Source organism: Macaca mulatta, chromosome 11, assembly GCF_049350105.2.
Source record: "Macaca mulatta isolate MMU2019108-1 chromosome 11, T2T-MMU8v2.0, whole genome shotgun sequence".
NCBI lineage: Eukaryota > Metazoa > Chordata > Mammalia > Primates > Cercopithecidae > Macaca > Macaca mulatta.
In genome coordinates this window covers 79,531,573-79,545,377 of record NC_133416.1, presented here as the reverse complement: position 1 = coordinate 79,545,377, position 13,805 = coordinate 79,531,573, and the positions used below count along the sequence as shown (strand labels likewise).

Sequence of the window (13,805 nt, the reverse complement as noted above, 5' to 3'; positions counted from 1 at the left end):
CCAGCATGAAGTAAAAATAAGACTTCTCTTTATGTGTATTTTATTCCTACAGCATTGTACAACGATCCCACTCTTTTAGCATAATACTAAATATTTACTCTACAAAATGTTGGTGCTTGATTATATTCTATATTTTGTGAGTCTTTAATTCATTCATTTACGTAAATATTGCATTCTCTCAACAAAACCACAGTCTCCTTGAGGGCAGAAATTCTAGTTACAAAACACCTGAGCTCCCTCTACAATCATAGCACTGTTCCAAATAAGTACTGAATTCTTCATAAAAGCATGGTGTCTTGAAAAAAAGCAATCAAACTCCTTTTTGAAACATTGATTTACAAATTACAGAGTAGTAGTAAAAGGAAACTGAACATTGTCATTAACTGAAGTCTAAATAGGGTGAATAACAAAATATTACAATATAAACCTGAGTCATTTTATCTGACGTCTAATTAATTATACTGCACATATGATTAAAACATATTTGCAATACTCATATGTCTTCAGGTTAATACAATTATGAGTTATAACACATGTACTTTTTTAAGTTTTCAAATTCTCTTCAAAGACCATCAGTAAAAATATCAGTAAAAAATTAACAAAAATAGCTGTTATATCATTCCTCTAACAATCAAATCATTGAGTGTATAAGGCAACCTATATTTTAATCTCTGAATTATTTAAATTTCTGGAATCCATTTCAGCAGAATCCCAAGATTTTGGAGCCAGACAGCCTGGGTTTGAATTTCAAATCTACGTTTACTGCTGTGTGATCAAAACATATTACTTAGTCACTGAGTGCCTAAATTTCCTCATCTGGAAAATGAAAAAAAAAAAAAAAAAGGAATTACCAGAAAAAGCTGAAATAAAGATTAAATGGGGGGCCAGGCACAGTGGCTCACCTGAGGTCAGGAGTTCAACACCAGTCTGACCAACATAGTGAAACCCCATCTCTACTAAAAATACAAAAATTAGCTGGGTGTGGTGGCACACGCCTATAGTCCCCGCTACAGGGTAGGCTGAGACAGGAGAATCACTTGAACCCGGAAGGCAGAGGTTGTAGTGAGACAAGATCATGCCATTGCACTCTAGCCTGGGCAACAAAGCCAGACTCCATCTCAAAAAAAAAAAAAAAAAAAAAGATTCAATGGGTTAGAATGGTCAAAGCCCTTAAAAGTGGCTCACATTTCATAAACACAAATAGTTGTCATTTTATCGATATGCTTTTGAGATATAAAAAAGATAACAATTCTTTTATATGTCTACAACTTTCTTTTAAAGTAACACTCCATGCCTTTGACAGTTCTTATGAAAATACGGTGCATAGATATAGAAAGGATTGCTGTATTGTATTAAGTAGGTGCTATACCTCTTATTACAATTTAATACCAAGAAATAGAAAATCTCTGCAAACCTTAGTTTTAATTACCTCAGTTAGAGATTTAAAAACAAATTTTCACATAGTGTGCTCTGGTTACTTATTTTGGCTTATCAATGATAAAGGAGAGCCTTTATGTAACAAAGAGAATAAATTATTATCCTAACAGCAAGAATCAGATATTATCCTAACAGCAAGAATCAGAATTCCTCTTAGGGAACTATCCTGATAAACTACTTGAGGTGGAAACTCAAATCCTTAGAGATGAACTAGCATGAGATGAGGCCACAGTGGAGAAATTTAAACTAATTCCACATCAGAAATAAAAACGAATTCGGGAAGAAAGAATGTATTGTAGAGTTTATGACAGAACAGCAAAACGACTTTTGAGAGAAGAAGGATCCAATACTAAGTTTTAAGACTTTGTTTGTACTTTCTTGTTTGTCTGGTTTGCAGTGTAACACCCTGAAATTCACACAGACAAACATTCCCTCCAAAGCTTCGGTAAAGTCAGGCCAACTGGTGGAGAGTCTTCCTATTTATTTATTTATTTCAATTTTTGGTTTTCTAATGCAAACCAATGAAAGAGGCAAATTCCACACCTCCATTGACATGATTTATTTGTGACGTAAGAATGCCATCACTTCAGCAGAAACAGCTCTTCTTCAGAGGTGGGTATTGTTAATATTGTTATACCACAGGTCCGTCTCCCTCTCCCTCCATTCCCAGAACCCTCCCTACTGAACATTTTTAGAAATGCAAACAGATGATCTTCATTCACTGCTTCTAGTCACTGTCTCCCTTCCCCAACCCCATGCCCATTTGCTTTTAAGCACACCTGTCAAGTCTGTATTCTAGAACTGCTTTTGTCAAGGTCACTGGTGACCTTCATATTGCTAGCATCAATGAATGGTTAATTCTGAGACCTCATCTAACTTGATTTAACACAAGTTAGATGTGTGTGATTTTGAGGAACCACAAAAAATCTGTGAATATATTACCAGACTGAGAATATATATCTATAAGTTATGCTTCCTTTTTTTTCTTTGGAATTAACTGTCTTTATTCCCAATATGCAAAGTATTACTTACTCTTTGAAATGCTTTCTCCACTTGATGTTCCCGACACTACAAACACCTGGTTCCCTTAACATCAACCATATGCTGCTGCTCAGTCATCATTTCTGACTCCTAGGAGTCTTCAGCCTCTGAACATGGGACCAGTGCCCTCTTGCTCCTATTTTCTTTCTATCTGCCTTCACTGCTGTGGTAGTCCCATTCAGCTTCACAGCTTTACACAACATAATATGCTGGCAAATGTACATCTCTAGTCAGATTACTCACCCAAATTCCTGGATTTCTTAAAGACATAAAAGTGCTACCTAAATGTTAAATAGACATGTCAGTCTCAAAAATTACCACCTTCCACAGTCTTTCTGTCTCAGTAAAAGGTACTTCCACTCTCCTAGTTCTCAAGCCAAAAGCCTTGGAATTGCCCTAGATGCCTCTCTTTCTCTTACAATCCCATATTCCATTCACTATTAAAAGCTTTTGTATCTACTTACAATATATATCCAGAATGGCACCACTTCTGACCTCTAACTGTTAACATCCTCATCCAAGCAGCCATCATATTTTGTCTGAATTTTGCTATAGCCTCTTAGCTAGTTGTCACGCCTCTGTCATGTCCTCTTACAGCAGGTTCTTTCAACATTGGTAGTATTGATATTTTGGGTTAAATAACTCTTTGTTGTGAAGAGCTATTGGGTGCATTGTAGGATGGTTAGCAGTATCCACCAGGCCTCTACCAACTAACTGCTAGTAGCACACACTGTACCCACCTCCCAAGTTGTAATAAACAAAAATGTCTCCAGATATTACCAAATGCATCTGAGGGACAAAGTTGTCCCACAATTGAGAATCATTGCCCTACAGTGTATTCTCATTTTAGCCACAGAATGACCGTTTACAACATTAATCAGATTATTATATAATGCCTCTGCTTAAAACAGACCCATAGATTTCCATCTCACAAAACAATAAAGAAGAAAGAGAGAGAGAGAGAGAGAGAGAGAGAAAGAAAGAAAGAAAGAAAGAAAGAAAGAAAGAAAGAAAGAAAGAAAGAAAGAAAGAAAGAAAGAAAGAGGAGAGAGAGGGAGGAGAGGGAGGGAAGGAGGAGGGAAGGAAGGAAGGAAGGAAGGAAGGAAGGAAGGAAGGAAGGAAGGAAGGAAGGAAGGAAGGAAGGAAGGAAGGAAGGAAGGAAGGGAGGGAGGGAGGGAGGAAGGGAGGGAGGGAGCTACAGCCTGCTGGTGGTCCATGACCTGCCACCTACCCATTCCTCCTTGACCATATCATCTACTTTTCACCCCTTTACTCACTCTGCTCCTGTCACACTTGCATCTTTGTTGTTCCTCAAAAATACCAGGAAAACTTTACCTCAATATCTAGGCACTTTTTTCCCTCTGCCTGTAGTTTTTGCCCCATGGTATCTGCTGAGTTTAGTCCTTCACTTAAAACCCATCTTCCCAATGAAGCCTTCCATGATTGCCCATTTTAAAAACTCATCCCCTTTCCCATGTCCCATCTGTCCCCCATGCTTCCTGTCCCTCTGTTCTAGCTTTATTTTTAACGGCATGCATCTCCAATCTGATATGCTATAAATGTTACTAATTGCTTTAATGTCTATATTCATCTAAAAGAATGTAAGCCCCAGAAGAGAGAAGAATTTTGCCTTTTTCATTCACCGGTATATCTGCTTCCCATAGAAAAATGTCCATGGTAGGCAATCAATAAATGCTTATAGAACAAATTAGGGCATGCAGAAAGTGTTGAATAGGTCTCAAAAACCATCTTAGATATGAAGGGTCAAGGCAGCCTCAGCTGATATCTAGGATACATCCATATGCATCACCAACAAAGACTAAACTGGTTTCCATAGAATTTATTTAAAATATGATTCATAATGTATAATGGAAAGTAGGCACTTGTCAAAATGCATATGTGCTTATGGGTTTTTATGTAAGGGGTATTTACAAAGCATATTTATAAATCCATTAACATAGATCTAAATATCTGTAGATATATAAAATAAGTAGAACTTTAAGAGAAATTTTACAAAGCACTATGGGCTATGGTAACTCCCCTAGATACATAAAAGGAAATATGCTGGGATAAGTCAAGTCATTCAATTATATACACCATAAGGTAGCTTAACAAGTAGTGGTAATGGCGAACAAAGCTCTTTTCTACAGATGAAAGGCTGCATGGTTCAATTGTGAGTGAAACAGAGGAACAGAAATGCTTCCTGCGCAAGCTGACGGTTACATGGAACCCCCTGACGTTATACATTGAGTTCCTCTGCTAATTACTGGTCTGAAGGGGACAAATAAAGATCCACATTTTATTTCTCTTGCTGAACTTGCAATATAAGCACTTGTGAATTTTACATTAGGGTCAAGCTGGGAAGTTCCCAGCCAGTTATACCTGGAGTAGATAACAGTGCCACCTTCCATGCAAATGAGGTCAAGTATTCCTTTCTGCCTTGGGTGACCACCAGGGAGATTTCAGTGTAACAGGTTCTAACAGGGAAGTTGATATACAGGGAGAAAAGAGAAGGAAAACAGAACAAAACAAAACATTGATCCTGTTTAAAATAAAATTTTGCCTATGAATTCTAAAAGCACATATTTCAAAAAGATCTCAGAATTTTGTAATATCACTCATAAAAATTGTATGTCACACCCATTGATAACAATATCAACTATTCTCTTAACTTTCTGAACTAACTACTCATTGCAAGACCAATAAAGCTACACAGCAGGCAAGTACTTTAATGAAAGCGGCCCGGTTCTCCAGGGAGGGGAACCTGTGGTTCAAACACAAAAACTTTTGATCAAGTAAGCACTTTATTCTTGCCAATGAGAAATACCTTTAATGTGGAATTTGATCAAAAATGCTCTTGGGAAAGATAAGGGAAGAGGAGAGATGAGAGGGGAACAAAGGACTGTTGTGATGTAATATTTCAAAACAGGTTTTCTGGGAAGGAAAAATAACTTCCACATTTCTAATGCATGTAGGTACCCTTCTAACTTCCTGGAAAGTATTGTTCACTCCCTGGCAAAAACAGCAGCCTCATTGAAATTCAGATAACCAATCAATTCATTTATGCATTTGACTGACAATTACTGAGTGCATTCTCTTTGTAAAAGGAAGAAATATAAGAACATTCACACAGAATACAATCTCCATTATTACCAAGTTTCTCTTCTCTTTTATTTGTATTCTATTTACTATAACAGTATACTAGATATATGACTGAACAAAAATAATCTAAGGGATAACATACATCGAGGTCTGACATGTGAAAATTTGGAAAGAGAAACAAATCAATGGATGTCTTCTCCAGATAAAATAGTGAGTTGTTTGGGGAGTCAAGACCTAGTTTGAAATCCCAACCCCTTCACTTACTGGCTGTCTAGATGAATGGAAAATTCCCTGGGTCTCAACTCCCTTATATGGAAAATGTTCTAGTTGTACCTACCCCCATGGTAGTTTTACTGATTAAATATGATGTTGGCAAGCACCCCTCTATAGTACATATTCAACAAATTATAGCTATTTGGCTTGTCTTTTGGAATCCTAAACTAACATAATGCCTTCTTAATTCCTATGAGCACTTCTTGGCAAGACTCCAGAAACGCTAAATCTTATTTTACCTCTTCAAAAGAAATTTTTTTATGCTTATCTTCTCTGAAAATATAAATCTCAGAATGTTCACACTTCTGGATGGCCCAAATAAACACATGAAGAAGAAATTCCACTTTCAAGGAGCCCTTCCAATAAAATAACCAAGAAAATTCTTACCCAGTTTTGGCAAGGAATAGGGCACTTTAAAGTAGTCTTCATAAAATTCTATTAATCTCTTTGTTATATGGAGAGCATAGTCCCCGGATCCTCTTCTGATAGCATCAGGTCTTGCATATAATCGTACCTAATTAAAAATATATATAAAAGTTACTTTAGCCTTTTAGCACTTGAGTTTTATCTTCCCTGCAAATACAAATCTACACAAATCACTTAGAATACTACAAAATTTAAGCAGGATTCTTGTTCGTATGCTACATCAAAGCACACTGGGGCTGAAAGGACCAAACTTAAACAATTGAAGTCATTGAAGTAACCAAGTAGAGCAAGTCACAATTTCCTCGCTTTACAAGATGACATTGAGAGGATTTACACACTTTGCATCAAAATAAATATTCAACGTTATCACTTACATGTGCTTGCTAGAGATAGGAAGGTACAGTGGATTAGTATAATGGGACCCTGACTATGCTGAAAGTAGCCAGGATATGGTGGCTTGGCAGGAGAAAAAATTCATGGTTTGTTAAAGACAGGTTATATCAAGCTTCCGAAGTATTACCAGACTGAGAATATATATCTGTAATTTATGCTTCCTTTTTTTCTTTGTAATCAACTGTATTTATTCCCAATATGCAAAGTAAGGATAGAAAAGTTTTCATGTATATAAGCAATCACCATTCTGGAAGGCTGTCTGCAACTGCTCCTGGCTTCAAACTCAGCAGAGTAATTCATATTTCTAACACAATCCAGATACTTAATATTGATTTTTAAAGCAAGCATTGTATATTATCTAGTCCTTGGCCAAAAAAAAAAAAAAAAGCCTAAAGCAAGTAACGTAAAACTGAACAAAACTAACAATTGTATAGAAAAGGTTAAAATGAGATTAGTTTTCATAAAGCTTTCATAAAGCTATCTAGCATCTTTCTTTCCAAAGGCTAAATCTATTTTTCACAGATGTGGTCCCTAATCCTCATATCAATTCTATGAATAAGAAATATGTATTTTGTGGAGCAGTTGAGAGTACAGTGGCTTGGGAAATGGATTTTAGTCCTACTCTGCCACTAACCAAGGTGGGTGATATTGAACAAATTAGTTAATTTCTTTGGGTCTCAAATGTTCTCATTTATAAAATGAAAGTGTTGGCCACCAGCTGGCTGCTAAAATGCTTTCAGTTCTAAAACACATTACTTCCAATCCCATTTTACAGATAAGGGAATTTGTGGTATTTTCAAATACCTAAAAAAAAGTGTTTACTCAGTATACAGAAGTGAATACTTACATTCAATAAAAAAAGAAAGTTGTACTCATTAAATATTTACATTCAATTAAAAAACAAAAAAAAAGCTGTACATGTTTTACATCATTTATTATGATTTATAATAAAAATTGATTATATGATTAACTATTATCTCTGCCTAAGGAGAGAGAACAGAAATGTGTGTAATTAAAAAGAGTATAAAGTCAAGGAAAACACATTCTGACTGTATGTTCGAAAGACTTGTAATGCACTAAGTTATTTACTAAATTCTATAACAATTATTTACTGAAATTGTGAAGCCACTTTCCTACCAACAACTAAATAAAACATCAAATTTAGTCTACAGTCACCAACATTTTGGGCTGGCAGTATTAAAAAACCAAAAACTATCAGGAAGACTACCTGCAACAGCAGAACTTGACACTCTTAAGAAGGCAGTGGTTAGGATCCCCTACCCCTGACAATAACTGTGAATAAATATGCAATATCTGAGGTAAAGTTCCTAGGAAGCAGACCTTTAAAAAAAGATGAATGTACAAGTGATTTAATAAAGAAGTGCTCTAAGGAGAAACTTACAGGAGAATGGGGGAAGCAAGAAGATGGAGTATAATAAACCAAGTAAGGTTGCAATTTCAGGTGAAGTCCTGGACTCAGCCTGATCCACAGGAGCTCTGGAGTGTGAATTACACTGGTGAGTTCACACTGCCTTGGGGCAAGAGAACTAGACATCCATACTCTTGCACCTTGTCATTGGCTACTGGTTACCAAGGGGAAGACATAAAACCCCAGGCACTTCTGGTTCTTGAGCATCTTGATGATGCAGGTCTCACTGGCAAGAGATAGTCCTTTGGAGAAGATGTCCTGTGTGAGCTGTTAGGAGCAAAGCAGTGGGAGCTAGAAGATATGCATACCAAACAGGAAAAGGGATCTAGTCTGTCTATGCACCAACAACATTCACAAGAGACAGTTTTCATTAATTGTGCGTTCATTCATTCAACAAATATTTATTTGGCACCCACCTTGTATCAGGGCCTGGACTAAGCATATGTAATTTAGCAATGACGAAGGCATGCATTATTGAGATAAAAAGCAATGAAGATGCAATCACCATTCTCAAAGACCTTCTCATTTATTAAGTTACATTGTGACCACAGATAATGATACCTGCCATATGAATGGTAAAATATAAATGTAAAATGGATACTGGGGAAGAATGGATAGCTTTCAAAAGATTCTACATAAAGTATCTAGTAGATTCATGTTAAAACCATAACTGGAACTACTCTAAAATGATACAGCAAATGTCACTGGTTTTACTCAGGACGCTTCCCTGTTTTTGGCGGAAACACAGCCATTCCTATCAATCAATCTTACCAGTTAGTCAAGCTATCTGTACACCCAGACAAGAGAAACACAATTAAATTAATCTAGTTGTCAAGATTTGACGGAAATGATCCAATTTAAGCAAGAAGATAAAACATATACATGTTTAGCACAGTGTCTTCATTTGCTCATTCAAACCTTTATTGTGTACCTGCTGTGCACCAGACATTGTACTAGGGAATAGAAATAGAACAGTAAAATTCCTACCGTACAATGAATAAGACATTTATACTTACTGCTCTTAAGAGGTTCATAATATGTGGGAAAATAAACAAATAAATTAACAACAAAAATACAATGTGAGAAATACAACAATGTGCCCTCTCTTCCCTCCCATTACAAAGGATGAACTGACTAAGCTCCTATCCAAGGCTAAGCTCTTCACATTTAATCTCCTCTTGCCTTTTCAAAGGCATAATTCCCCAAATATCCCCCTTTATCTTCCACATCACCAATCTATGCTTTCTTGATCACAGTTCCTCCAGCTATGGTTTCCAGATAATGCTCCTTGAAAGAGTTTCCTGTATAGCCAAGGTGAACACGTCAGTTAACAGCCAAACCAAAACACATCTGAGAATATTTACAACCTGAGACTATCAGTGCAAGTAGGGCTTTCACCTATTTATACTCCCTTTTTCTAGTCTTCCTTGAACGCATTTCAACAAGGCTTTCGTTCCCACTACTCTACCAGAACTGTTCACATAAAGATCACTAATGGCCTCAAGATACCAAATCCAACAGTCAGTTCTCAGTCTTCAACATGCTTCAGCTATCAGCAGCATTTGCACAGCTGATAGATCACTTCCTGTCCTTAAAGCATTTTATTCACTTCTCTTACTTTTCTATCTATCTCACTGCCACTCCTCAGTCTCCTGCCCAATTCCTACTCTACTCATCCCAATCACTGATAAACGTTGGCGGGTTCCCAAGTTTCAATACACAGATCTCTTCACTTTTCCACTACACTCAGTTCCTTGGTGATAACATCTAGTCTCATGGCAATAAATATCATGTAGACGCCAAAAGTGTATCCAGTTATTCCAGACTTCCAAATGCATTAATTCAACTGTCCACTTGACATTGACATTTCTACTTAGAGATCTAACAAGCATCTCAAACTTAACAGGTCTAAAACCAAACTCCTGTTATCACATACACACACACACACACACACACACACACACACACACACACACACCCCTTCTCCTTCTAAAATCTTTCCCACCTCAGTTAATGGTAATTCTATCCTTCTATCCAGCTGTCCACTCCCAACCCCTGTATGTTCATCATCCTAGTTTTCCCTCTTACTCTCACACTCCATGTTCAATTAGTCAGCATATCCTAAGCTCTACCTTTAAAAATACATCCAGAATCCAACCAATTCTCACAACCCCACTACTACCACCCTGGTCCAAGCCTCCTCCATTTCTTGCCTGAATGACTGCTTTATTTTCCTACTGATGCCTCATCCCTTGCTCCCTTCAAGCTGTTATGTATACAGCAATCAAAACTTTCTTGTTAAAATGAGCATCAAATCATGCACTCTTCCACTTTTCCTCCTTCAGTGGCTTCTCCCCTCACAGTAGAAGTCCAGGGTTTTACAAGGGCCCCAAATGTCCTTTACTAATCTAGTCCCTTCTAGCTCTCCAGATTCATATTCTAGCACTTTGCTGCACACTAACTTCAATCCACCCATAACACTAGCTTCCTTGTCACTCCTCAAACATAACAGAGAGATTCTCGATCAAGGATTTGGAGTTTTCCCCTAGATAGCCCCATGGTTAGTTCCTCCATCTTCTTTAGATATTTGTCCAAATCCCACACTTTCTGAAAATCCTTCCCTCTGACCCCAGGACCGTCTATCTCCTTTTCTTGCTTTATTGTTTTCTGAAACACTTATCACCCTTTAGCAAAATATGTTTTATTTATTCATTTTGCTTCCTGCTACCATTTTTTCAGAATGTACATTGTATGAGGGCAAAGATTTTTATCCACTAGCTCAAGCCACATGAAAGAGCCGGTTTTGTGAGTCGAAATGTTTTGTTCAGTTTGCCTCTCAAATGCCTAGTACATACAACTTTGATGAATAAATGAGCAAATGAATGAGTTTCATAGGTATGTATAGGTCCTAAGGAAGTATGAAGTATGTAATAAGGACCCATCTCAGAGGAGGGGAAGTTTCAGCTGAATCTTGAAAGATGAGCTGGACATAGGAAGCTACCAAGAGGAGGATGATATCCCAGACGATGGTAACAATATGTACTATGGCAACGGTTCTGACCAAATAGTAAATGACCTTAAAGGGATTACTGAATACTGGGGTGTTATTTTAAAATGTGTGGGAATTGGCCAGGTGCGTGGCTCACGTCTGTAGTCCCAGCAATTTGGGAGGCCGAGGCAGGTAGATCACTTGAGGTCAGGATTTCGAGACCAGCCCGGCCAACATGGGGAAACCCTGTCTCTACTAAAAATATGAAAATTAGCTGGGTGTGGTGGTGCATGCCTGTAATCCCAGCTACCTGAAAGGCTGAGACAGAATAATTGCATGAACCCTGGAGGCAGAGGTGGCAGTGAGCCAAGATCATGCCATTGCATTCCAGCCTTGGTGACAGAGCAAGACTCCATCTCAAAAAATAATAATAATAATGAATTTTTTAAAAGTGTGGGAATTCATAGGAGGATATTAAGCCAGAACATGATAAAATTAGTTTCATATTTCAGAAAAACGACAGCAACCTATACTAGGTGAACTGAGGTATAGAAAGCTTCCTGTTAAAACTGCAGGCAGAAAGACTAATTAGAAAAGTGAGGAGATATATAGTGATAGGTGACACTGGAGAAGCAAAGAGAAGCTACAAAACATATTACACAAGTGTCTGTAAACCGAATTGCAAAATATGAATTTAATATCGTCAGCACAAGCAAGTCACTTAAAGATTTTAAGCCATAAAATGACATGATCGGAATCAGGTTTTAGCAGTCTATATTAGCTGCAGTGAAGATGATGGATTAGGAGGAAACAGAAACAAATAAAAGGACATGAGTTAGACTATTGTAGAAGTCCGGGTGAAAGATAACAGTGGTTTGGACTGGAGAGATGGCAGTAGGGATGCAGAGAAATAGATGGATTTATTCAATCAGTCCTAACACTCTGTTGAACATGTCCTTTAGTTACCAAGTAAAGCCAATTGTAGTCGCATTTTTACTTAAAAACAATCATTCACCTTATCTGTACTCCAGTATCTCACTCCAGTGACCTGCTGGAACACATGAGACCCAGTTGAACAAGTGGGAGAAAAGTACAAAATATTTTGCAAACTGAGTAATTACTGTATGGTTAATTAAGTGAATTTTGTAGAATAATTCACTTTATACTGTGAAAAAATCACAGTTGTTTTCTTCTTTTAGAGTAAGTAGGTCCCACTTAATCATAACACGGAGAGTAAATCTTCATAAACATAGCTATTACTCAAAAGTAATAAAATATAATTTTATTACTAAATGTTCAAACTCTATGAACATTTAGTCCAGTGGAAAGGACATTACATGGGAATGCATGCAGGGACTGGAGGGTCAACTTCCCATAACTACTGTGCAGTTGTGAGAGTCATTAACTTCTCTGGGTCTCAGCTCAAAGTTCCTTCCAGGGGCTATAGTTTATCATTATCTATTTATTATATTATGTATGAGAGGTTGGTGTGTCATACAAACATGTCAAAATTCTTCTCATCTAGTCTGCATTTATTTTGAAGAGAAAATAATGAAAAGGGTTTTTTTTTCCTGACACAGTTTTACTCCTTTACATTTTTTTATTTCCTTTGAAAACACAAACCAACTGCTCAGTTACCTTTCCCCATCCTTTACTCCTGTGTATTCCTCTTTGCTTTCCTGATTGGCCATGAACTTGGTACTGATTGAACAGAAATCACTGTAGTAGTAACCAATACAAAACAGAAGCTGGCTGTGGAAAAATACGCTTATGACATCACCCTGGTGGTAATACATCATAGTAATGAGCTAAGGTGGAGGACTACAAATTTTTGATCACTTAGAACAAACTGGGAGCTCCTATTGGTGTTTCTATGGGATCTAGCAGCCTTTACTCTGTAATTTCATGAATTCGCTATAAATATGTTTATTTCATCTCTTTACAGAATTTTAAGTATTTTTATCATTGAAAGGAAAAACATACTAAAGGCAGATATCATCAATCCGTTTGGTCATCTCACTTTCCCACAAGTCAAAGATGGCAATAAAGTTTCAGCTATCCTGACAATGTGAGTGGCTGCCTAGAGGACATGCTGGGAAGAATCCTGAGACCATATCTGGACTTGGCAGAAAAAAGTGCTGTAATCCGTGAAATGCCGGCTGTGCACACAAGGGTAGGAAACACAGCGCTGGTGCCAGATACTCAACACTATTAGGGTAGAATATTCTTTAGGAAAAGTGTCAAAATGGAAGAGAACTTCAGATAGATTTGAATTAATTATATCTCATAGTTGTGCAATTTAGAAAAAGAACATCAAAGACTGTTTAAGGATTTCATCAATGGGATTTTTCAGTTAATTTATTTATTCAGTTAATAGTTAACAAGGGTCTATTAAGGGTCAGGTCACTATTCACATGCTGAGTGTTCAAAGGTAAGCAAAAGACAAAAGCTCCCTTCTTTCAAGAAGCTTGTAGTCCACTGGGAGAGACACAATAACATGGTCCTATAATTTAGAATAACAAAGTGGATCTAATTTACATGCGCTCTTCAGAAAAGTTCTACCTAAAGAGATGGTGACTCAGAGGAACAAGGTCAGAGTCCCATGAAAGTAAAGGTGAGCAATTATTCAAATTATTACATATAAAGTTCTACCTTTCATTGTACTAAAATTTTCAAAAGAAAGGTAAAAATACATATATAATCACAATATGATGC

At 37.1% G+C, this 13,805-nt stretch overlaps 1 protein-coding gene across 2 annotated transcripts in view; it reads right to left on the bottom strand.

Moving 5' to 3' along the window:
* Positions 1-13,805, bottom strand: part of TRHDE (thyrotropin releasing hormone degrading enzyme) — a 425,213-nt gene that overhangs the window by 313,034 nt on the left and 98,374 nt on the right. For both annotated transcript variants that reach the window (XM_015152258.3, XM_077954735.1), the window contains exon 3: positions 6,241-6,367. In XM_015152258.3, coding sequence (XP_015007744.3) covers positions 6,241-6,367 — 127 coding nt within the window. The remainder of the gene's footprint in view (positions 1-6,240; positions 6,368-13,805) is intronic.